This window comes from Medicago sativa, chromosome 4 (genome assembly GCF_051527215.1).
Source record: "Medicago sativa cultivar Bolivia chromosome 4, Bolivia_mono, whole genome shotgun sequence".
NCBI classification, from domain to species: domain Eukaryota; kingdom Viridiplantae; phylum Streptophyta; class Magnoliopsida; order Fabales; family Fabaceae; genus Medicago; species Medicago sativa.
In genome coordinates this window covers 78359156-78383552 of record NC_140752.1, presented here as the reverse complement: position 1 = coordinate 78383552, position 24397 = coordinate 78359156, and the positions used below count along the sequence as shown (strand labels likewise).

The following is a 24397-nucleotide window of genomic DNA, read 5'->3' as shown; positions in this document are numbered from 1 at the left end:
ATACTACCTCCGGTCCTATTTATAAGAAAAATTTGGGTCAACAAAAGCTAATTTATCTGGTTAAAAAATTAGACCAGATACATTAACTTTTGTTGACTGAAATGTCTCTCGTAAATAGGACCGGAGGGAGTATAAATCAAATATAATAGACGATATATATTTATAAATTGTTTACTAAAATAATTATAAATTGCATTATCATCATTTGGATTTTACTTTACACTTGCATCTGATCCCTTGACTGATTTTGACTAGCAGTGCAAAATGCAAACGATAAGCAAATGACCCCACTGCACACGCAACCACTACGAGAAATCGCGAGATTATGTGATAGACAAACTACAGTACTCGGCGAGTCGTTCAAAATCAAACCGTTGCAAGATCTCAGACAAAAAATTAAAATTAACCAAATGATGTCTCAGAAAAGAACCGTTAGACAATGTTCTAGTTCCAAAATAAACATCCCGGTATTGTTTTGCCATATGTATACACTGCATTCACAATAGAGAAATGATATTTGAACATCTATTTATTGACAATTTTTGCAACAATTTTCTCTCTTATACTCACATTATTTTTTACTTTATCTCTTCCTTGCTATGGTTTCCATGTCAATACCATTTTTTCCTTTGTAAAGTATGGTTGTCAAATAAGTTGTCACCAAATTGGTTGTTCAAATAACATTCATCTTCGGTACTAATATAATAATGATAATGCTTCAAAAACTATAATAATAATAAGGGTTAAATATGTTTTTAGTCTTTACATTTTGCGTCCCTTTGAAGAATAGTCCCTACATTTCATTAAATGTTTTTAAAATCGTCACATTTTATCTCCGTTATTAAATTTAGTCCCTGCTGTTAATTCTCTAACGGATTGCTGATGTGACAGTTAGTGGGTCCCAATTATTTTAGGGTTAAATATGTTTATAGTCCCTACATTTTGCATGACTTTGAAGAATAATCCTTATTATTTTAGGGATTTTAAAAACATTTATTGAAATGTAAGGACTATTTTTCAAAGTCACGCAAAATGTAGGGATCAAAAACATATTTAACCGTAAAATGATCGGGACCCACTAACTGCCACATCAACATTCCGTTAGAGAATTAACATGAGGGACTAATTTTGATAACAAAGATAAAATGTGAGAATTTTCAAAATATTTAATGAAACGTAGGGACTATTATTCAAAGGGGCGCAAAATGTAAGGACTAAAAACATATTTAACCCTAATAATAATAATAATAATAATAATAATAATAATAATAATAATAATAATAATAATAATAAATCAAAACTGTTTTTGCAATGTGAATCTCTTTTTCTAAGAGAAATGCAATTTACACATGATAGAATAAAAGCAAACAACAAACTGCATCGTTAATTATTTTTGATCGGTAAAACCAATCCTCTTAAATAAAGTTCATAGATTTAGGTGACCCAACATTACTATGCATGACCCTTTGAACTATTTGTAGAAGATCAACAACCTCTTATGTTATACAGTCAAAATCGTCAAACACAAATAGTATAAAAACACGTTGATTGTTATAGCATGTTTTCTCATGTGTTGGTCACTTTGTTTAAAGCGGTTTTAAGGGTTGTTTTTCCCACAATTAAAACCTTGGTCACTAATCGCACAAGAGGGAAGACCTCAGTCAAGTCCACAAATGCATGTTTCCCTCCTACCCACATGCACACCAAAACATCTATTGGTCTAAGTGTTTATCTTCCTTCATGTGGATCAGTCAAAAAATTCACATGCAACTCCTTCTTCGCAAATACTCTTGTTCGACTAACTATATAAAAAAGACACCCCTAACAGCGCCATGCTTGTATTTGAAGTTGGGAATCAAAACCAAATAAGTATTCTTAGAGATAATCTTGTTCAAACAAATATAAAGTGTGTGCAACATTGACATAACGGTGGTTAATCCAAAACTTGGTCTAAGAAATTCAAACTTTTTAGTTATCCAATTTCCTGGACTAATGGTGCAAAAATAAATCAAGGAGTTCAAAATAAAAAAAAAATATAAAAGTATATTTCAGTTTTTTTAAGTTCAAAAGCTTTCGTTAAACCCCTTCAAAATGATTGTCTCTACTCTCCACTCTCTAAATACAGTTAACTCTTTTATGTGAATTATATTTATCATCACTCAATCCCAATGACGATCTTAAGAGAGGCACTACGTGACTAGCCCCTCCCTCATTTATGATACTTAAATATTTAGTATAATGTACATTTTTTTAAGTTTAAAAGTTGTCATTAAACCCCCCTTCAAGATGTTTGTATTCACCTATAAATATCTTTGATATATTAGAGTATTTTAGAGTCGTATATTTTAACAAAGAAAGATTATATTTTAAGATTAAATATCATATTAATTATTACTATTATTAATATCATGATTATATATTTATTCTTTTATATAAAGTTGTCATTCAATACGTTATATATTCTATTCTAATGAAATAAACCTTTGTTCACCTCTTAATTCCTTCTCCTCTCTTTTTCTTTGGAACTCCAAATCTGATATTTTTTTTATATAGAAAAATTAGATGTTGAATTAGTTTAAAAAGATTAATTAAAGGGATACAAATATAAGAAGAGTTGCTTTATTATAGTCAAAAATAAAAAATCATGTCCTCTTTTTGATTTTATTGGTATTTCAAAACAACAGCCCAATATTTTAATATCCCTTTTTTCACTCTCTGAGAAGAAAAGAGAAGACCGTTCCTCGTTAACTGTGCCTTCAATTTCTTTCTCTCATCACTCTTCACTCCACTCTTTACACCATCCTATTCTCCTCCTCTAATTTAGTACTAGTTTCCTTTATCAACCCAAAGAAAACGACGTCGTCTTTTGTTACTTTCATCGCTCTCATCTCATGAGTTTCAAACTCAAACCCTAAACAACACAACACAACACAAACCCTTTTCACTCTTTTCTAATGGTTGCCGGTAAAGTTAAGGTAGTAATGGGATTCTCCAAGTCGCCGTCACCGGCGCATGCACACAGCACTCCTCCGCCGCAGAAGAAGAAACAACCACCACCTCCTTCACCGTCCACCACCACTTCCTCCGCAAAATCCTCCTCTCATAAATCCTCATTCTCGCGAATCGGCTTCCACTTCCCGCGCTCATCCGCTCAAGTACAGCCACGGCCACCAGACGGAACGGAACTTCTCCGTTTGGTGGAGGAGCTTCGTGAAAGCGAGTCTCGTTTGAAAACAGAACTTCTCGAGCATAAACTACTTAAAGAGTCCATCGCCATTGTTCCGGTTTTAGAAAACGAGCTAACAGTTAGGGAAACTGAGATTCAAAGAAACAGAAAAAGAGCAGAAGAAGCTGAAGCAGAAAACGAGAAGCTAAAGAAAGAATTGGAGGAACTGAAGCAATTAATGGAAGATGAACGAAGAGATAGTGAAAGGAAACTGAAAGCGTTGGAAGATGAAGTTACCGAACTTAAGAAAACGGCGTCGTTACATAGTGAAGAGCATTTTTCTACTTCACAGAGGTTTCAGGGGATTGGAGAAGTTTCTGTGAAGTCGAATCTTATGAAGACGTTGAAGAAAACCATGTCGGATCATGGAATCGTGATGCAGAAGCAGAATGAAAGTGTTGATTTGAAAAGAGAGTTTTCAGAAACTGAAAAGCCACGTCACTCTCGTTGTAACTCGGAGGAACTCGCCGATTGTACTGACTCAGTTTTGAACGTTAACGTCAGATCTAGAGGTCCTAGGGTTCCTAATCCACCGCCGAAGCCGTCGTCTTCTTCACCGTCGTCATCATCGTCACTGTCGAGCTGTTCCGCTGGGGAGAACAACAATGCCGAAACAGAGCAAGAAATTTTGCAACCGATTCCACCAGCGAAGGCAGCAGCACCGCCTCCACCACCTCCTCCTCCACGGAAACCTGCATCGAAAGCAGCAGCAGCTCCTCCGCCTCCTCCACCACCGCCGAAGGGAGGAAAAATGCCTCCGGCAAAGGTAAGAAAAGTACCGGAAGTGGTAGAGTTTTATCATTCATTGATGCGGAGAGACTCTCAAACACGTCGTGAATCTAACTCCGGTACGGCAGCGGAGGTTCCGGCAACGGCGAATGCACGTGACATGATCGGAGAAATCGAGAACCGTTCAACTCACTTACTAGCGGTAAGTTCACGTGAGTTTCGCTGCGTAATTTACTATTTTGACACTGTCATTTATGTCAGTGTCTGCTGACATGTCAAGTCGCTTTAATTGCTTTAATTTGAATTTAATTGAATTTGATTTTCTTTCGTAGATAAGACAGTAATCTGATTCGAATTTTAATGTCCAAAATCGTAAATATACCTAAAAGTATGGCACTTTGTGGTCATTTACGAAAGAAAAGATTCTCTATATACTGAATCCCAAATAAAGTCAAATAAATATTGTTAAATAAAGTAGCAGTACTAATTTTTATACTAATAGTAGGTGATTAAACTTTAAAGCTTAATTATAGTAGTGTTAAACTGGTTAGCATCAATTTAGGGTTTTCTATTTACTGTATTTGAGGCAATGTCTGCTTAATAATCATTGTTTATTTACAGATAAAAACTGATGTAGAAACACAAGGAGATTTTATTAGATACTTGATTAAAGAAGTGGAGGGTGCAGCATTTACGGACATTGAAGATGTGGTGCCTTTTGTTAAATGGCTTGACGACGAACTCTCCTATTTGGTACCGTTTCTTCTAATTAACTATTTTGTCTACTATTTATTTATCATAATGTTTCATGACACCCATTTTTTTGCATACCTACGACACCTTATTAAGCACATGCAAAAATGTGGTTAATTCAGTTGAGTAGACCGTTAATATAGACCACATTGAAAATTGTTGTTAATCATGTGGTTGAATTAACCACAATTTTGGGTGTGAACTGAATTAATCATCTACTCAACTGAGTTAAGGTGTCACGCGTATAAAAATGTGTCCATTAGTCATTATTGTTTATTTTCATCAAAATTTCCAAAATAAGAGTAAGTTATGCTTACGGTCTTTTCTATTTTTGGTGTTATAGGTGGATGAAAGAGCGGTGCTCAAACACTTTGATTGGCCTGAGCAGAAGGCTGATGCTATGCGTGAAGCGGCATTTGGATATTGTGATCTGAAGAAACTAGAATCCGAGGCTTCGTCTTTCCGCGACGATCCTCGGCAGCTCTGTAGTCCTGCTCTAAAGAAGATGCAGACTCTCTTTGAGAAGTATGTGAATTTGTTAACTTTCTTGATAAATTTAGCTAGTACCTTATTTAAGGTTTCATATTGGTATGATATGAAGATGACACCTAACTTCATTAAAATGAATGCGTAAAAAGTAAATATATGAATAATGAAACTTCAATTTTGATAAGAATATAACACCTAACTTTATTAAAAGTTAATACATGTTATTTATAATGAAATGAAACTCAAATTTAAGATAAACATGTGAATTAAACATTAACGTATAGAAAACTACTGAACACTTTTGTTTTTAAATGTTGCAACAGATTAGAACATGGGGTTTACAACATTTCTAGAATGAGAGAGTCAGCAACAAAGAGATTCAAAGTCTTCCAAATACCTGTAGATTGGTTGCTTGATAGCGGTTATGCCACCAAGGTAATTTTAATCAAGTTCCTTTATCACTGTTTATTATTTTTTTATAAGTTTTCACGAACGAGAAAAATGGAATTTTCTATTTCTTTTATGGGAAATGTTAACTTGTGCCCTTAGGGCATAAGTTTAGAAACTAAACATAGAAACTTTTCATTGGAAATTGTGCATTCAATATATTAAAAGTTTGAAATTTTGTCTTTTCAATACAAAAGTTAGTTTTTAATTCCATTTTTAATTTCTTAACTTGTGTCCTTAGGGCACAAGTTAACATGACCCTTCTTTTATCAACCAGTTATTATATTTTGGATCATTAAGTGAATGAATTGATGTTATTTTATTGGTTGATGTTGAATGGGCCCTTTCGTAAATATTAATCTTCTAGTATTGAGTATTGACCAACTTGTCTATAGTACTCAAAACAGTAGCCATGGTAAAGTTTCTTATAGCACAATATATTTGACAAGCTGCTGACAGCAAAAGGACAAGACAATTGTTAACTTTGCTGATAAATTTCATCCTCTGGTTTCTGTGTTTTCAATATATTTAACACATGTGACCCTAGATAGATACCCAAGATCTCCACAATCTATTAGGACTGTATGCTTGTGTCTGCTTGGTCTTTTTAGAGAAGGAGATTCAACTTTGAAGGGAAACTATATTTTATAAGGAATACAAATTAAAATGCCTATATGCTTATCTTTAAAATTATTATAAAGAAAAACGCAAGTCGCATACTTGTGTCTTTAATTACCTTTTTTTTTTTGTTTCATATTTAATCACGGTGAGGTGAAATCTCAAATATTGGCTAGCTTATTTATGTTTTATATTTGCAATGTTAATTGTGTTATAGATAAAGCTGGCATCTGTAAAATTGGCTATGAAGTATATGAAGAGAGTTTCTGCTGAGCTTGAAACTGTTGGTGGTGGGCCTGAAGAAGAAGAGCTCATTGTCCAAGGAGTCAGATTTGCTTTCCGTGTACATCAGGTAAAAATTTGTCTACATTTATGAACTTAGTAAAAAATGATGCCAATACAACCATTGTAAAGGACCATTCTGAGCAATGTTAAGGACCACTCTAAGTAATGTGCTATTATTTTTGGCAGTTTGCTAGCGGTTTTGATGCGGATACAATGAGAGCATTCCAAGAATTGAGAGATAAAGCCAGGTCATGTCATGTTCAATGCCATGGCCAGCAACAAAAATTCATGTGCAGGCCTCCAGCATGTTAATGCAGGAGCAAACTCAACTCCAGAAAGAATTAAATTAGTATAGTAGCCCTTTTTCACTAGTTTGTGAATATAATGGCAATAGTACGCTTAGCCATCATTAAAGTGGAATACATTTTAATTTATGATTCATCCATTCGTTAAACAAATCAGTAAACAAATTAATTTGCTTCCACTTTGGCGCTTGTTCCTGTGAATTATCTGGAAATCTGTTTCTCTAATCATTCATTCATTTATAAAGAAACAGGACGGTAACAAACTCTATCACTTGTAGCTATTGTGAATTTTCTAGAAATGTATGCGTTTGAGTTGAGAACTTGTTTATTTTCATTTGCCATGGAAAATTGCACCATCATCATGTTGAAGAGTACGGAATTGTTAGTTTTGTGAAAGTATGTTAACTACTAATCTCTCAAAATTCTTGTGTTATTTGGACTAGCAAAATGTAATGAGCAAGCAAGTATAATTGACAAAATATAAAAGAACTAGCGAGAATTTAAGAACCATATGAAAAGACTATAAGAAGCACAAATCACTTATGACTTGATAGGCTTTGAGTTTCGCTTGTATTTGCAATGGATCTCCTATGCTCTTCTAATTTGGTATATAAAGCAGAGCACACCAGAATGTGCACTAATAAGAGAAAATATGTTTAAAAAAAATTCAGCTAATCCAGTTGGTTGCAAAAAAATTATAAACTTGGGAGCAAATTGCCAAATTCCATAACAGAATTGCAATGTTAGGTTATTTTTGTCTCTTAATTTTTTTTTTTTGAGCGGTTATTTTTGTCTCAAATGATTAAGTGCGTCCATCAAAATCATCTAGTTAATTTTTTCGGTTATTATGGGGTATGAGTTGACTTGCAAAGTGGCATGCCACGTAATAGAGTGTATTTTTCTCTAAATATTTTGAGAGTTGATTTACTATTTTTAGAGGCACTTTCATGAACCATTTAGAAAAAGACAAGAATTTGTCAACTTTATCTCTCTTTCTTTCCTTTCTCTCCGTCTATTTTTAGAGCTACTTGGAGATTCACATTCCAACCTCCACTTTCATCAATAAAGTCGTTAATGGTTTTATGACCATCCAAATCAGACAATCTATTTTGTTTATATCGGTGAAGAGCTCCAATATTAGGCACCTAACAATCTCTCCAAATCAACTGTTGATGGAAGGGATCCCAGCTTCCACACAATCCAATCCACCCTAGAAGTTACTACCTGTTCTTTTAGGAAAAGATTTTGGCTGCCACACTTATACTTGAACTTGAACATAACCTCCAATTAGACAAATCATATGGTATAGCCTTTCAATACACAAGGCAAACAAATAGGGAGATTCAGGGGTCAGCTTGTCTAATCCCCTACTCGGCTTTAGCTCTTGTTTTTTCAATGTAAATTAACTTGTTTTTTTTATGCTTGTTCTCATTTTAATTGTCTCACTTTATTTTATGTCTCAAAATAATATTAAAAACAGTGCATAATTAAAAAAAATTATTAAATTGAGACACTTAAGAGTATGACTCATTGTATGTATCAACCACTTAAGAATAATAATAAGTCAGTCGTATTTAAATTTATAAGGTTTTGTAGAGAGGAGACAGAAAGAGACATTGTGGAGAAATGAGTTCACTTCTAAATCTTCAAATTCCATGTTTTACTAAACAAACTTTTCTCATCACTGGTCGCGCCGGAAACAGTTTTTCCAGCAAACCTGTTTCTTTCTCAGATTATCGATCATGTAAGTTTCAAACCTGTCAAATTTCTCCCAATGAAGCTGAACGTAGTGAAGGATCTACCGATTCATCCCCACCAATGAATCATCTCTTGTTTGTTGAGATGGGTGTTGGTTACGATCAACACGGGCAGGATATTACTGCTGCAGCAACAAGAGCCTGCAGGGATGCTATTACTTCTAATTCTATTCCCGCTTTTCGCAGAGGTATTCATCTTTATAGCTGATAAACTTCATAACAAATGACTTGTAGCTTATAGCTGATAAATTAGCTGATTTAATTTATAGTGTTTGGTAAAATTACCGGTGGAACCAACTTATAAATATAAAATGACGTAAAAAAGATAAGTTTAATTACTGTTTATTTTTTTTTCAAGTAAGATGATAGGGATAAAATTGAGAGGAAAAACTATAAGCTAATTGAATTAGCTTATCGAAATAAGCTATAAACTAATAAAAATAAGTTATAAGCTCGTGAGAAAAAATGTTATCAAAAAGGTTTTTTTTGTCATATGAGCTTATAAGCTATTAGCTCAAAATCTGGCACACAAACAGAGCCTTAGTTGTTTGGTTTCATGGTTTGGTTTGTTAAAGTAAGATGTAGTTGTAGGATTTCGTCATAGGTTGAAATTGAAGTTTTGCGGTAATGATTTTTTTTTTTGAAATAAGTTTTGCGGTAATGATATGAACCTTAATACACTATAACACTATCCATATCCTAGTACTTTTTAGAATAATCTTCTATGTCACAAAAATTGTTTCAAGATTCTGTCACAAAGGCAGTTATGGAAGTGTTCAACTATATTTTACCCTCCGTATTTTTCGACAAAGACCCTAGTTAATTGGTTGATTCACTATTCTTGACTCTTTTGTGACTGACTAATGTAGTGTTTGGATTCACATTGGCAGTCTCTATTCGTGCGTTTAACGTCTTTGAACGTGATTTGACAATATTTTATGATGTTTGGCTTCAACATTTATAAATTGATTTTGGCACATTACGTGCTTTTACCTTGAAGCTAGAATTCCTAGCTTTTGCATTGAATCAAAAGCAATTCACAATTATTATGTCAGTTTTGAGGGTATCCAAATATAAATCACTTTACCCTTAACTCACTTTTTACCAAATCAATTCTCGCCAACGCAGAACCAAAAACACGCTAAATGAGACTCAGTCCTACTAAATAGCATCCTGTATTTTTTAATAGATGTTCAAGTATAGTGAGTATTTGATGTTTCATGATTTTGTGTCTTATTGGAGCTGCATGTTGCAACACATACTAGTCAAGTCATCTTCATTCCTTTATTTGGAGATGCTTTAAATTTGTAATGCTGTCTTGCACTCAAGTTTCTTGGTCCAGAGAGTTTCTGTGGAATGTCGATTTCCCAACATAAGTAGTCAACAGAAGTATTTACATCATATGGTCATGTATCTAGCTTTGTTCTGTTTCATGAATTGTTAGGTGAGACATGAAAGAATCACTTATCTTCTTTGAACTTTTTTTTTAAGGTCCTGGTCTCTTGGGGAATCAGTGAATGACATGCTTGATTTAAGCCTCTACTATTATCATTTGCAGAGCATATATCTCAAGTTATAATTTAAACAGATAGCAATTTTTATATGTTCTGGGCTGAAATATCTCTTTTTCACCCTATTCATGAATATGTGTTACTAAGATCAAAATCAAAACTAATTTCGATCATTTTTTACCTTTCCTTTCCATGTGGTTGTGTCATTCCAATTGACCTTTCCATTTGAATTACTTGTATTGTATTTGCGAATTTCAAAGTCTACTTCCTAAACGTGCCTATGATTGTTGTCTATTAGTTTGTAGTTTAACTATTGGAATACACATGCTGAATTTAACCCATGTTTGTCTTGCATCGTTGTTTTACAGATTTTCTAACTGTAACTCGTACATTGAAATCTGATTGTAATTCTTCTTAAAAACCAATTATCTAATAATTGATGATGATTAATGAGGTAATATGTTTGATTTGATCCCTACCCAACTAATTCAAGATAATATGTAGTTGATGAAAATATCTTACCCCTGGATGGTCAATATGACTGAAATCACCACTCCAAGTGGAGTTTTGTATTTTATAGTTGATAACTCTTTTTTTATAACATCTGTTTTGACAATTGATGTTCAAAATTGTTTCTTCAATTCTAAACTTCTAATGTGATTAATTTGGTTTAGGTTCCATTCCTGGTGTCAGTTTTGAACAGATGAAATTGCAAATCAAGCTAGGGGTTCCTCATTCTCTCCAGAAATCTCTGGATATTGAGAAAGTCAAGTCTGTGTTTCCCTAGTGAGCACTCGCATCATTGGAAACTAGTTCCTTTTTTTCATTTCCATTATGTTTTTATTTCTGTGATGATGTGGCTATTAATATGAAATATTATGTTATGAATTGTGTTTTTCCTCCTTCCATAGTTAAGGTGATATTTCAATCTTTTATTTACGTATGATTAGACTTTCAATTTCTGACAAAAAAAAACCTCATGTTTCTTTCACTCCTTATTTCTTTCTCCCTTTAAATTTTTGCTTCAAGCCTCAAACCAAATAAACAGGTTTAACCCATGTTTTTTCAGTGGAAATCTTCTATGTCTGTTTGTTCATTTCAAGTGGTTGTTTGTTCTTTATAATATAATAACATCTTCCATATCTATCTATCATTTATAATAATCTTATGGAACTTTCTTCCTTCCCCCTCACCAACATTGCAGTGGAAAAATTTTGAATGTTGAAGTTGTCGATGGTGGTTTGATATCCTCAAGTGGTGTGCATGTGGAAGAGATGGGTGACAAGACTGATGAATGCTACATTGTGAATGCCGCTGTTTACGTCGGTTATTAATGCAGGGTTCAGTTTTTCTCTCCTGTTGAAGTACTTCTGATGTATAATAAACAATGCATTTCTATATTTCAATGCCATAGTTCTTGTTCGGCCATGTCATTGCCTTAGTAGTATGACATATTGTTATAAGCTAAAGCAGACCCATTTTGATAGGACTCGCAAAATGAACAAGGTAATCATGTGTATTATAAATGATAAAGATGAGCTCAGAGGCTCTACAACGATGGAATGATAGCATGAAATAGATAAACCATAGTTCAAGAACTCTTCACCAGAGCACTATGCTCTTAACGTAAGAGAAAACTCTCCTAACCAAGTAGGAATGTGAATGGTTAGGGAAATGATGAACAACAATTACACCAATTGTCAATTTCTATTTGTCAATTGCGATGCTTTTTGTTGATTGGCTTGAACTTGGCTCATTTGAGATCCAACTTGTGGTATCTAACATCAGTTCGCATTCTCCAAATCTTTTCTCTATCATATATAGGTACCAGATTAAGTTGATTGCATGATGTGGGAAACCTCCTACAATATTCATAGTAAGGGAGTAATTAACTTAGGAATTTGGCATTCCCTTAGCTCCCCATCAATTCATTGCCTTCCATAATACTAGTACAAGGTCATCTGGTTTTGTCTTGAATTGAACAAGAAACTCGTGATCCTAAGAAAGAGAAAAAAAAATTACACTTCATGGTACTTTAAATAAAAATATTTTTTAATAATTATTATTCTCATTCTCTTAGAATTTTTCTTTGGAGATGGTTCGTTGACCTATGATATTTATCGCATTTGATCACTTCACACATACAAAAAAAGACGATGTTCTCATGAGTTTAACTCATTTTAACTTTGTTGGTAAGAATATTGAATAGGTAGAAGGCTGCGCTTAAATTTTAAATTTCTCACTTATTCAATTTACAAAAGTGAATTTTTTAGTCAACTAGACAAAATAAAAATTGTTTTTTAGTAAAAAATAAGGTAAATAAAAGAAAGAGAAATCCATCGTGCAGAACAGAATGTTGTAGTTCTCACTCACTTGTAACTTCAAATTCCAATTCCAATTTTCTCCAGAGACACTTTTCTCTTACCACAAACCTCTTTATCTTTCTCAAATAATCGATTATCAAGTCATCAACCCTTTCAATCCCGAGCTACAACAACCGCAGCCATGGAAGTTGAACAAAGCGAAGGGTCTACCGATTCATCTTCACAAACAATGAATCATCTCTTGTTTGTGGAGATGGGTGTCGGTTACGATCAACACGGGCAGAATATCACTTCTGCAGCAATGAGAGCTTGTAGGGATGCCATTTCTTCTAATTCAATCCCCGCTTTTCGCAGAGGTAATAATCTTTTTCTTTTTTTGGATGCCTATTATTAACTATTAAATCAATGGTAGTTTTAATGTCTAAATCCAATGATAATTGTTATGTTTATAAATTATAACGAGGGTTCTGTATTACTTCTTAGTAAGTTCATTGGTGTGCGAAGATACGTATGTACAACTATTTATTTTCCTAGTATGTACGAGTTAAAGTTGTCTATTTATCTACTTGTAATATATTGTTGGGTGAGATACGGAGGAATGAAAGAACCAGTTATCTTCTGTGAACTTTCTTTTCAATGTACTGACATGCTTGATTTAAGCCTATGCTGTAGTATCATTTGCAGATCATACATACTGAATTTACCCATGCTTGTTTTGCATTGTTATTTTATAGATTTTCTAACTGTGACTCATACCTTGGATTCTGATTAAACTTCTTAAAAACCATTTTTCTATTGAGTAATTGATAATATCTAGTTCAGGAAAATATCTTATATCTTATGCTCAGATGGTCAATCTGACTGAAATTGCCACTGATTTGGAATCTAAGTGGAGATTTTGTATTTCATAGTTGATAATTCTTTCTAGAACAGATATTTTGACAATTGTTGTTCAAAATTGTATCTTCAATTATAAATTTCTAATGAGATGAATTTGGTTTAGGTTCCATTCCTGGTGTCAGTTTTGGTCAAATGAAATTGCAGATCAAGCTAGGGGTTCCTCACTCTCTCCAACAATCTCTGGATATTGAGAAAGTCAAATCTGTATTTCCCTAGTGAGTACCTGCATCAGTGGAAACTGGTGCCTTTTTTCATTTCCATAAGTTGTTTCTTCTATGTGGCTATCAATATGAAATCCTATTTTATCAATGGTTTTTTTTTTTTTCCTTTTCAAAGTTAAGCTCATAACATAATAACATCTTCCACATCTATCTATTATTTATAATGACCTTATTGAAGTTTCTTTCACCCTCACTAACATTGCAATTGCAGCGGGAAAATTTTGAATGTTGAAGTTGTGGATGGTGGTTTGATATGCTCAAGTGGGGTGCTTGTGGAAGAGATGGGTGACAAGAATGAGGATTGCTACATTGTGAATGCTGCTGTTTATGTCGGTTATTAACTTTCACCTTGTGCAGATTTCAGTTTTTCTCTCCTGTTGATGTACTTCTGATATTAATAATTGTTAGCTTCTGCTGTATAATAAAATGTACATTTCTATATTTCTATGCCATAGCCCTTGTTTGGTCATCGTCATCGTATATATATTTCAATACCATTGCCATAGTGTTGCACTATTAGTATGGCATAGTGATATAAACAATGAAAGTTTATGTTTTGTGAACTGTTAATCTTTGACCTCCAACAAAATCATTCGTCACTAGTTACTGCTTCACACTTTTTTATCTACACTGAGGCTGAATTTTGATTTCATTTTTATAATTCCCACTTTGCCTCCTTACCTATTTCTCTGTCATTCTTTGTGGTCTCTTTCAAAGTTTTTATTCAAATGATATTATTATTGTTGAAGTATATTGTAGTCATGATATACCGACATCTGCAACTCTGATAAATTAAAAAAAAAAAAAAAAAAACTGCTGCTATGAGATCATGCAAAGATGCAAAATACTTGATCAACATTAACTACGCTCTTTTTTTTGTTTTTGTTTTGAGGCAAACATTAACTACACTCTTGAAATGCTGTATTTTTTAATTTTATTTTTTGAATAATTTGAGAAGAACTCGATTTTTATGTAAAAGGTAATTTTACATCTCAAAAAACTTGTAAGAAAACTACATTGGCAACATATTGCAGTTAAATTACTATGCATTTGCATTGTTTTTACAATTTAATATGCATTATGGAACACATCTTCAAATATAATTGATTAAACTAAACTTTTGTAAACTATTACAAACATGAGATATTCAACATAAAGTGTGCAATAATCAATATGAAATTTCAATTGCATTTTGCGATTCAATGTAAATTATATTATTAGTATTATTCAGAACACGTGTAACAATTTGATCTCCCTTTGTGATCTATTCTTCAAGAATGGAGTGTAATATATTTAGTAAGCATCTACTCATGATAATACTCTAATTTCACATTGTTAGAGCTGCATTTAGGAGTATGTTCCAAGTATCAGGCAGCCCTGGTAGGCACCAGTGACTACAGTCATTGCCTGTACGATCCTTAGTATAGATAGAAGGATGTCCATCTTTTCTTAGTTGTGAGAGTAATGTTATGTCAAGAAGATAAACCTGCTTCTTCATGTTCTTCAACACTCTGTTCACTACATCAGCTTCAGGAGGTAGAGCCGCCGGATATTTTGGCCCAGGTACTGGTTCAGCTTCGCTGCTACATGTCTTCCTTGGTTCATTCCAATCCCGGCCCCTAAATTCAAGGAGAAAGGGGAATCATTAAATTTTCTTAAGTTAATCTTGCTCTTCATTCTAATTAAAAAATATTGACATGAATGAGCATATATAGGAGTTACTTACTGATAATGAGTAGGGGAAATTCCTTGAAAGAAGACTTTAGTTTTGGTAGGGTCAACATTGGCATCAACCCATCCAGCCCAAGTGGTCAATCCCTTATAAAATGCATCCAAACGGTCCATGTCCTTCACTAGATTGGGACCATCTTTAATAAAATCCCAGCTGAATGTAGCAAACATCATCAACCATCAATTGTTTGAGTGAAAAAATGAAAAGGAAAATGAATCAGTGAGGTCACTGTAATCACAGAACAATCCTAACAAACAAAATTTCACCAAGAATAAAATCCTAACCAACAAAACTCTATCATAGTAAGCAAAGATGCCTTCATTACTTTTTCGCTACCTTACTTTTTTCTTTTTTAAGACGATGCTAAGATTCATGACTTGATCACGCTATAATGCATATTTGGATTGACTGTGAATTTGACAAAATTCCTCTAATTTTCACAAAACTACAATTTGAAATTTAAACAAAATTGTGTTGTCGTGATGATTTTGTCAAGTTCATCATCAATTCAAACATAGGTGTGACTGTTTTTGCAATTCCACTATAGTAACTAATCAGATAGTATTATTGTAGAGGAAAGCATACCCTTGTGAATCTCCCTTGTGGGTCCACCAATGCCACGAGTTGAAGATCAACATGTCCATATCAATCCACGCCTTACCAGCATTTATGGAGTCCAGCGTAAGCACTCTACCAACACCTTGCTGAATTATGTCCACCAAATATGGTGTACGGTATAGTTGTATGGTTACTCCATAGTCCTGCGCAGTATCATCAAGTATCACTACCACAGTTTCATTTTGAGTGGTTCAGTGGTTGATATGAAATTTCAAATAATATTGGATACTTAGAAGTGGATATCTATCAGTGCATGACATGATTACATACACACACTAGTGATAAAGAATGACTAAAGGAAACACTAAATAAGTTGAACTCAGATAAAAAATAGTTATGACTTGTCGACATAAGTCTACGGTCTAATTTACGCTAAACTCAGGTTAAGAAAGACTTTATTTTAAGTAGATAAGGCTAACATTTTTATAGAAGTTTATTTAGCTAAAAAAAGTAAGATTTCATGCCAAAAAAATCTTTAAGACTTACTCAAATAAATATGAATCAAATTTTATACTGTGTTTTATTAATTTAAGCAAATTTGCTTACATTTGTCTCCCACCTTTTATTCCATAAAACAACACGAATAAACATAAACTGTTTGTTGGCAGATTTTGTATTTCTCTTTTTAGTGGTTTTTAGTTTTCATGTTTGAAAAATATAATTATGCACTATGTGGCTTGACAACATATCTGGCATAAATAATGCTAAACAACCATATTATTATTATTATTATTATTATTATTATTATATAATAACAAAAGGTGTTCCCGTGACTGATGTTTATTAAACACAAATAACAAATGAAAATAATTGCAAGAGAATTTGCAACTTGTAAATTGTTGTGATCACAGGTTGGCATCCTCTCCCTCACAGACTGTCTAGTCTTATTCAAATATATCTTCATGGAAAAAATGGAGCAACTCAATATCGTGACTTCTAATTTCTAGCTTAATATTAGTAATGAATTAAATGTCAATGACAAGACAAACCTATCATTTTACATGTAACAAGTTTTAGTAACAGCATATAACAACTTTTAATAACCGAAATTAACTTTTCCCGCTTCATTCCAGATTCTACTTTATTTTGTTCAAACCTATATTGTGTTTGGTATACACATAAATCACGGTGGAAAATTAGATTGAATAAAAGAGCCAATACTAGTAGCAATACCAAGCATTAGCATTTTTCAAATAAAAAAAATCATATATAACAGTAATACACTTTTTAAAATATTCTTTTGAATACATTGTTTATCAGATGAAATTCATGCAAGTGTCGTTGGTTCAAGAATAAATTTCACAAAGCTAGAGATACCAAGCCATAATTTTTTCACCTAATAAATAATTAAAAAAAGTGTGAAAAGTAAGTAATTGAGAGTATTATGTTAGAATTTTGAGTGAATAAACAAAATCATTCTTGAAAGTATGAGCGTCAGTCAAAATCATGTCTAAATTTTGCCAATTGACAAATTTTTTGAAATTGTAAAGTGTCGGTCAAGATAGTTCCTCGCTACCTTCTATCTTTAAAAGCTATGACATGACACGACACATTAAATAAACATTTAATCTTCCACATAGATATTATATCAACTCCATATTATCATAAACTTATCCATCACTTAAATTTGATCATTTACTTGTCAACTTCAAGGCCGTCACCTTGAGATCCAAACATGTTAAACAATATTTACCACAAATTTAATATGCAATTTAGTCTCTAATGGTAAAAGTTAGTAAAAAAAAAAAACATTTCCATCTACATGTTACAATTTTAGAGGTGTATGTTTCAATTTGTAAACTTTATAAGCTATTTTCGTTGATTCTAACAAATTCGATTATGAAATTGTATATGCACTCTAGAAGTTCCTTTGAAGTTTAAAATTCCTAGTTGTAGGAGAATCCTCATGTCTCCTTGGTAGGTGGTAGGAGAACTACAATTGATAAACTAATGAAAAAACTATATATTAAGGAAGATAATTACTCGCTAAATGAGTCTTGAGCCTAATTAAACCAATTATATTTCATAATATGTTTCATAAAAATATATATAAATGTATATTATAATAAATAAATTAATAAATATATTATTATCCAACCACAACCACTCCATATGAAAATGAACGTGAGTTGTCTGATTTGATCGGATGCTCTTCGATCCGTGACTATGGGGTGGGGAGACTATGAGAAATCCAAATCCACCGTAAAGACTTTCACTCCATATTACATTATGGCCGTATCCTTTACCTAACCTTTAGTTTAATCAAGAGTTTTTATATAGGTACCTTATGGTACGTAGCATGTTAATTATGTCGAATATCTATGTTTATAATGTATTATATAATAAAGATTTGAATAATCTTTATTTGAAAAGTTGGGGAAATAAATTGTTATTATTGAAAGAAAAAAAAAACACTAATGATCATGGTGTTTTAGAATTTGAATTGAATCTACCTCAACCCTTGCAAAACAAGTAAATAAAATGAGAAGTACCCACCATTTATAAATATCGTGGAATTCGAGTCTAAGTCTAACTCAAACTCTTCCAAACCCCCTTTATAAGGTGGAGATTATACAACACTTGTAAACATATTTTTATATTATATTTTTTTATTTAATGTGAAACTCTTAACACCTCTTAACGTTCATGATTTGACATATGAAGTGTGATTCGAGTACTCTGATAACAGTGACCTAACTGAAAGAGGCACAATAGATCTTCGATAAGCTTTAATACAATTTTAAAATTTATGTTGAATAACTCAATCCTTACAAAATCGACTTATAAGGTGATCATTATCCACCACTTATAAAGACATTTGTGTTCCATATCATCATATCAATGTAAGATTTTTTTTTATATTCACACAAATAAAATAAAATAAAACTAATCATTACATTTGAAGACACTAGCAATTCTCAAACACATTTTCATGCCATATCATCAAAGTGAGTTTTTCTTTTTCATGGTATTGTGAGATTCTTGATGATAAGAATTTCATACTTATAATTTAAATTGTGAGTGTATCGTATAACCCCCTCTTAGTTGCCCACACAACACAACTAAGAGTTAAAATACAAGTTTTTTTTTAATAACCTTTCACAATCTCTACGCATTAGTCCTCTATAGTTATATTGGAATATAAAGGCCTGGTATCAAATCCTAATTTAATTTGACTCCTTCAAGTGCTCATCGACACGATTTTGCATATTGTTATAAAATAATTTAACTTGTAAATAGAGGGAATGAACTCACAGAAGCACAAATATATTTAACTTGTATAATAAAGAAAAAACAATGGAATGAAAATTGAAGACATTCATGGGAATATTATATTCACAAAATCATATGGAAAAAAAATTAATCATTACATTTGAAACAAGAGAGAAAGACAACAAGACCAACTATTACCTGGAAAATCACAGTAGACACTGATTCTTTCCTAGAAAAGCTTGTAGTGGCATTTGGTACCGATGCATGAATCATACAAGACAATGATTCCCACATGTTTAGACTCAATGAATCACCCACAAACATTATCTTTTTACCCTTCCACCTATTCAAGAAATCCTCTCCATTGAACCTACACCACAATAATAATTACTCATTACATTTGTACCATACATTATGAGAAGAAATTCAGTACACTAATTACATTACAAAATATTAATTGTCAGTACTATGAAGCACGGATACGGACATGGACACCGGACACGACAAGGACACGCCGACACAGTTAATAATTTGAAAAAATCACATAATTCATTATAATTACAAGTGTCGGTGTTGTGTTGGTGTCGGACACGACACATGTCCGACACCGGAGCACGCCTAATCTCAGGAGTGTTCATGCTTCATAGATTGTCACATATTTATGAACATGAACATTTGCTAAAAAAAAAATCAATACCTTGGTAAAGCACATGAATCAGGCTTCCAAGAGTATTTAAGATACTGATTATCAAGTCTTCCAAACTTTTGGCAATCAAATTGAGCTTCTAAGAAGGGGCAGCTTGAAGAATCATAGAGAGGATATGAAGAGCCAATCACCCAACTACCAGAGAACAAATTACAATTGTTTAATTGTTTTCTCCTTTTTGAAGGACTCACTTTATGTGACTTTGTTGCTTCTACTAGGTGCATGGACACAAGGAGAGCTAGGGCAAAGAAAGAGAGGAAAAACAATTTATGGACATTGAAACCCATATTGTCCTATTTTGAGGGTCCAAAAACTGTGAAAGAGAATATTAACTTGATGTTTGTATGTTATGTTCTAGTTGGTCATGTATATATAGGATAGAAAAAATCAAAACAAAATTAGTGCCAGATAAAGGGTTCACATGGAGGATGGTAGAGAACAATTATTTAATTTTCTTAATTGAGTTTGAGGGGTTTCATGGATGGATTAGGAATTGTGAATAGTGAATTAGTAATATATGGTGTCACATGTGAGGTATGGTTTGAAATTTAGAGGGTTGTTTATGGGAGAAATCAAAATCAAAATGGTACTACATTATTGAGTGGATTGAATTGTTATTTTGTGTTCCACTCGTCTGCACTCTGCAGCATGTCACGGGACAAAATGAACTTACATGACATTCCATGTGCTTGAAGTATTTTTTCCGCAAATGTTGTCGTATTAAATTAAAATTTTATGGGTAATGTCGTGGGATCCGGGTTTATTTATTACTATTAAATTATTATTATATAATATTCATGATGTCCGGTGTAAAATTATTAATGTCAACCATATAACTAAAGAAATTAAGGATTTATTCCCCCCGTTGCATATTGTATGACGTTTAGCACCAAAAATTAAGGATATATTTTTTTTTTGAAGAGGCTAAAATGAAATATATTACTACGACAATTGGCCCTCCTAGCACAAGGAATGCTTAGGAAGAAACACCAAGAAATACACAGAGAGTATCAGTAATATTTACAAAGCACCACCACTTACCAAAAAACAAAACATAGAAAGAAAACAAAATTAGCCTACACCGAGAATGGTAAACGGATTGAGCCACCATCCATCATAATTGAAAGGAAGAGAAACGGTCTTCACTTTCAACCACCTAAAAGTGATCGCCTTAATCTTGTCCACCACCTGCGGAATAGGACTTTCTAAGGTATTAAAAATTCTGTTGTTTCTTTCTTTCCATATTTCCCACGTTGTTGCAAACCAAATAACCTGTAATATCGATTTCCTTGACTTAGCAAGACCGCCAAAATGACTAAATTGAATAAAATGATCTGCCACATTTGCAGGCATAACCGCAGAAACACCAACCCACCGATAAATATAGTTCCAAACTGAGGCAAATAAATTACAGTGTAAAAATAATTGAGAAGATGTTTCGACCAAACCGCAACCTCCTACACAAGATTTAGCATCAACATCAATGATTTGTCGACGAAAAAGATTGTCCTTGGTCGATAGTCTATCACGGAACAAACGCCATGCAAATAACACCACCTTCAAAGGAACGTCCTTATGCCAAAAGACAGGAACTTGAACCTCAGAGCCAATATGAAACTGATCATTCAAATACTTGTAAGCACTACGAACTGTGTAATTAGAAGATGAATCCAACCTCCACAACCATCTGTCATTCCTAGTAACCTGCAGATTAACATTATCAAGTAATAACCTAAGTTCCCCTACCAACTCCTCCTCCCAAGCAAACAACCTACGTCTCCAAACCCACGCTCCACCATCTATCCCCCACCCTAAAGTACACATCACTGACACCGACGCCTCCTTCAACATTGACAAATCAAATAATCTCCTTAATTAAAAATTAAGGATATATATAATTAAGAGAGAGTGAGACTGAGACAGATAGAGAGTTATGAGACGAAATGAGAGAAAATTAAAGGAAAGAATTTAATCTGAGTGTTTAGGGGAAGAAATTTTGGGGTGTGTTTGTTTCAAGTGTACCAAATTTATTCTTAGGAATAACATTTCTTGGAATATAAAGATATGAATTTTATTCTAAGGTATTTTAGAAAAAAAAGATATTTGGTTAACATTATAATATTTCAATGAACCTTAAAAATATGGAATATAATAGGTAATTACACATAATTTTATTCACATCTCCATGGCAACTATATTCCCACCATTTTCTTTGGGAAAACTTTTCTATTCCTAGGAACATTTTATACCCGGGAATAAAATTTAGATGCATTTTTATGATTTTATTCCCAGAAATCTAAAAATATAACTTGAAACAAACACACCCTTGTAATATGAAGTTAAGTCGTGAGATAAGTAAAGTTTTAAAAAAATTTGTTTTATGAAGAAATCAAATGCAGGTTCTTAGGTAGGGATGAGAATAGACTAGGCCAGTCTACATGGGTCTACGACCTAGCCTATGACAGGTCAGGTCAGATTTTTTTTTTTAAAAATAGAGAAGGCCTAGGCTTTTTTAGAAGTCTATTTACCTTAAAAGGTCAGGACACAAATCATTCAAAAAGTATTTTAGGCCTATTAGACCGGCATATTTAAGTAAATATAAAAAATATTATTTATTATTATATTATATTTTGTACTTTGAATTAAAATAAAAATTTGTTAGCTTTTTTAACTTTTTTAGTAATTTAAGCTTATTAGTATACATTAATTTTTTGCATATTTAAATGTATTATCATAAACTAAAATTAAAATATGATACAATATATAGTCAAATTCCCTAAAAACTCATGTTGATTATTAAAAGAGAGTTTAATCTAATTGATATATTAGTTTGCTAATCTATTTAAACTTAGATTACATTACTTATTTAAAGATGTTCATATGAAATAGGAAAAGCAAAGGAATTGCAGATATTTATTCTCTCAAGGAGAAGACATTCAACATCAAACTAGTGCCTCATCCTTTCATAAACATTTGAGGTAACTTCGTATGACTTTCCATAGCGTTATATAAGTGTCTTTGAAGTTAGTTTCTTGTATTTTTGAATGAGAAAACTTTGATTTCCTTGAATTTTTTTTTTTTTTTTAAGAAATCAAAATGGTATATATTAACAACGGCGGTGGTAACACCTCAGTACAAGATGTACTAAAGGCTCCACCCCGGCAAGCAGACAGTTACAAAGTTATAAATACAAGATAAGGTCAGTCGATACCTAGACAATGAAAAGGGTTCGACCACCAACTTTGAGAGTCGTACACAAAAGTGGTTTTATTGGCTTTAAGCCACCACAACGAATGAAACTTAACTTTATCTAAGAGCTGCTCAATATGTGTTTCAGTGTTATTGAACAGTCTATTATTACGTTCATTCCACACCAGCCAAATACAAAGAAGCCATAATAATTGTAAGAATGAACTGCGAGCCCTTGAGTAACCTGAACAATGAATAAATTGAAGAAAATGCTCACGAATATTTTCAGCATCTACACCAGACACACCAATCCAGGACCTGATTTGCTGCCAAAGCGAGCCAAAAACATGACAATGAAGGAACAAATGGGATGCCGACTCAATGTTACCGCACCCTGAAACGCACATAGTATCTGTAGCCTGAACAATGCCACGCCTTTGGAGGTTAACTTTGGTTGGTAACCTGTCTTGCATTATGCGCCACGCAACTATGGAGACTTTCAAAGGAACCTGCTTATGCCAAACCAAATTTAGTGTTGTGTCCACCGTATGAGAGACCATAGATATCAGAGCTTTGTATGCGCCTCTGACTGTGTATCCATCATGGATATCCGGATCCCATTGCCACCTGTCAGAAACATTAGACTGAACAACAACATTAGCTAATAAAGTCCTACACTCCTCTACCAAATCTTCCTCCCACGCCCACAACCGTCTCCTCCAACATCACGCCTCTCCACCTTCCTCCCAACCAAGCGTTAACATCTCCGCCACTGTAATAAACTTATTTATGGTTAGATCAAATAAGCGAGCGAACCTCCTACACAAAGGAACATCTCCTACCCATCTATCCAGCCAAAAATAGGTATTAGTCCCATCACCTAGAACTTTCGATACCCTCTCTGCAAACCAACCGCCTTCAGTATCTCCTACTCCATCCCTAATATTCACTATCTTCCTTGAAAATTACTTGAGTTTCCATACCAATTTTGCCAAAACATGCATGAGATTTAAGTGCTAGAAAAAAGAGCCTAATCATAAAAACACAATACATAGAATAAATTGTGAGAGAATATTGGACAAAGCCTAAAATACACATAATGAGATATGTTAGTAATAGATAGGCCACCAATCAAGAATACTTATGCTAGGAGGTAAGATATACACCAAATTAATAATGGGCTAGGACATATATGTAAAATAGAAAATAGGTAACTACCTTTGAATGATTGTATATATAAAATTGATGTAGTTTGTTCATAGCGTCTTTAAAAAAATTGTAAAACACAACTTTTAGAAAAATAAAAAAAAAAAAAATTATACTTCTCATATTCATACACTGCATTGGTAAAATACATAAAGGAAGAAAGTAAGG

General features: G+C 33.1%; 5 protein-coding genes across 6 annotated transcripts; 3 read left to right on the top strand and 2 right to left on the bottom strand.

Moving 5' to 3' along the window:
- Positions 1-2723: 2723 nt before the first annotated feature.
- On the top strand, positions 2724-7180 carry LOC146932227 (Tetratricopeptide repeat (TPR)-like superfamily protein). Its single transcript, XM_085703877.1, has 6 exons — positions 2724-4157; positions 4577-4708; positions 5052-5233; positions 5521-5632; positions 6480-6614; positions 6734-7180. The coding sequence occupies exons 1-6, from the start codon at positions 2955-2957 to the stop codon at positions 6857-6859; spliced, it is 1890 nt and encodes a 629-aa protein (XP_085560003.1). The 5' UTR covers positions 2724-2954; the 3' UTR covers positions 6860-7180.
- Positions 7181-7837: 657 nt separating this feature from the next.
- Positions 7838-11548, top strand: LOC146932226 (uncharacterized). The gene is made up of 3 exons (XM_085703880.1): positions 7838-8797; positions 10795-10906; positions 11325-11548. Exons 1-3 carry the CDS (start codon positions 8479-8481, stop codon positions 11452-11454), a joined length of 561 nt encoding a protein of 186 aa, XP_085560006.1. The 5' UTR covers positions 7838-8478; the 3' UTR covers positions 11455-11548.
- A 202-nt stretch (positions 11549-11750) lies between these two features.
- LOC146932225 (uncharacterized) lies at positions 11751-14034 on the top strand. Of its 2 annotated transcripts, XM_085703882.1 has the most exons (4): positions 12473-12800; positions 13448-13559; positions 13777-13909; positions 13954-14034. In XM_085703882.1, exons 1-3 carry the CDS (start codon positions 12626-12628, stop codon positions 13904-13906), a joined length of 417 nt encoding a protein of 138 aa, XP_085560008.1. In that variant the 5' UTR covers positions 12473-12625; the 3' UTR covers positions 13907-13909; positions 13954-14034. The 2 variants fall into 2 exon arrangements, with proteins under 2 accessions (XP_085560007.1, XP_085560008.1); XM_085703881.1 differs by having other exon boundaries at positions 11751-12800; positions 13777-14034.
- A 705-nt stretch (positions 14035-14739) lies between these two features.
- On the bottom strand, positions 14740-20178 carry LOC146932224 (protein trichome birefringence-like 38). Its single transcript, XM_085703878.1, has 5 exons — positions 19826-20178; positions 19327-19498; positions 15883-16058; positions 15292-15450; positions 14740-15184 (listed from the first exon to the last, which is right to left on the bottom strand). Exons 1-5 carry the CDS (start codon positions 20119-20121, stop codon positions 14893-14895), a joined length of 1095 nt encoding a protein of 364 aa, XP_085560004.1. The 5' UTR covers positions 20122-20178; the 3' UTR covers positions 14740-14892.
- Positions 20179-20905: 727 nt separating this feature from the next.
- On the bottom strand, positions 20906-21658 carry LOC146932223 (uncharacterized). The gene has a single exon (XM_085707734.1). The coding sequence runs from the start codon at positions 21656-21658 to the stop codon at positions 20906-20908; it is 753 nt and encodes a 250-aa protein (XP_085563860.1).
- Between the last annotated feature and the right edge of the window lie 2739 nt (positions 21659-24397).

Excerpts from the sequence above, each read along its gene's own strand:
- LOC146932224 (XM_085703878.1), bottom strand. The coding sequence starts at position 20,121 with ATGGGTTTCAATGTCCATAAATTGTTTTTCCTCTCTTTCTTTGCCCTA. Across the intron at positions 19,499-19,825 it reads GATTCATGTGCTTTACCAAG|GTTCAATGGAGAGGATTTCT; the intron begins GTATTGATTTTT and ends ATTGTGGTGTAG. Across the intron at positions 16,059-19,326 it reads TGTCTACTGTGATTTTCCAG|GACTATGGAGTAACCATACA; the intron begins GTAATAGTTGGT and ends GATACTGCGCAG.
- LOC146932225 (XM_085703881.1), top strand. The coding sequence starts at position 12,626 with ATGGAAGTTGAACAAAGCGAAGGGTCTACCGATTCATCTTCACAAACA. Across the intron at positions 12,801-13,447 it reads AATCCCCGCTTTTCGCAGAG|GTTCCATTCCTGGTGTCAGT; the intron begins GTAATAATCTTT and ends AATTTGGTTTAG. Across the intron at positions 13,560-13,776 it reads GTCAAATCTGTATTTCCCTA|CGGGAAAATTTTGAATGTTG; the intron begins GTGAGTACCTGC and ends TTGCAATTGCAG.
- LOC146932223 (XM_085707734.1), bottom strand. The coding sequence starts at position 21,658 with ATGTGTACTTTAGGGTGGGGGATAGATGGTGGAGCGTGGGTTTGGAGA.
- LOC146932227 (XM_085703877.1), top strand. The coding sequence starts at position 2,955 with ATGGTTGCCGGTAAAGTTAAGGTAGTAATGGGATTCTCCAAGTCGCCG. Across the intron at positions 4,709-5,051 it reads ACGACGAACTCTCCTATTTG|GTGGATGAAAGAGCGGTGCT; the intron begins GTACCGTTTCTT and ends TTGGTGTTATAG. Across the intron at positions 5,234-5,520 it reads ATGCAGACTCTCTTTGAGAA|ATTAGAACATGGGGTTTACA; the intron begins GTATGTGAATTT and ends ATGTTGCAACAG.
- LOC146932226 (XM_085703880.1), top strand. The coding sequence starts at position 8,479 with ATGAGTTCACTTCTAAATCTTCAAATTCCATGTTTTACTAAACAAACT. Across the intron at positions 8,798-10,794 it reads TATTCCCGCTTTTCGCAGAG|GTTCCATTCCTGGTGTCAGT; the intron begins GTATTCATCTTT and ends AATTTGGTTTAG. Across the intron at positions 10,907-11,324 it reads GTCAAGTCTGTGTTTCCCTA|TGGAAAAATTTTGAATGTTG; the intron begins GTGAGCACTCGC and ends CCAACATTGCAG.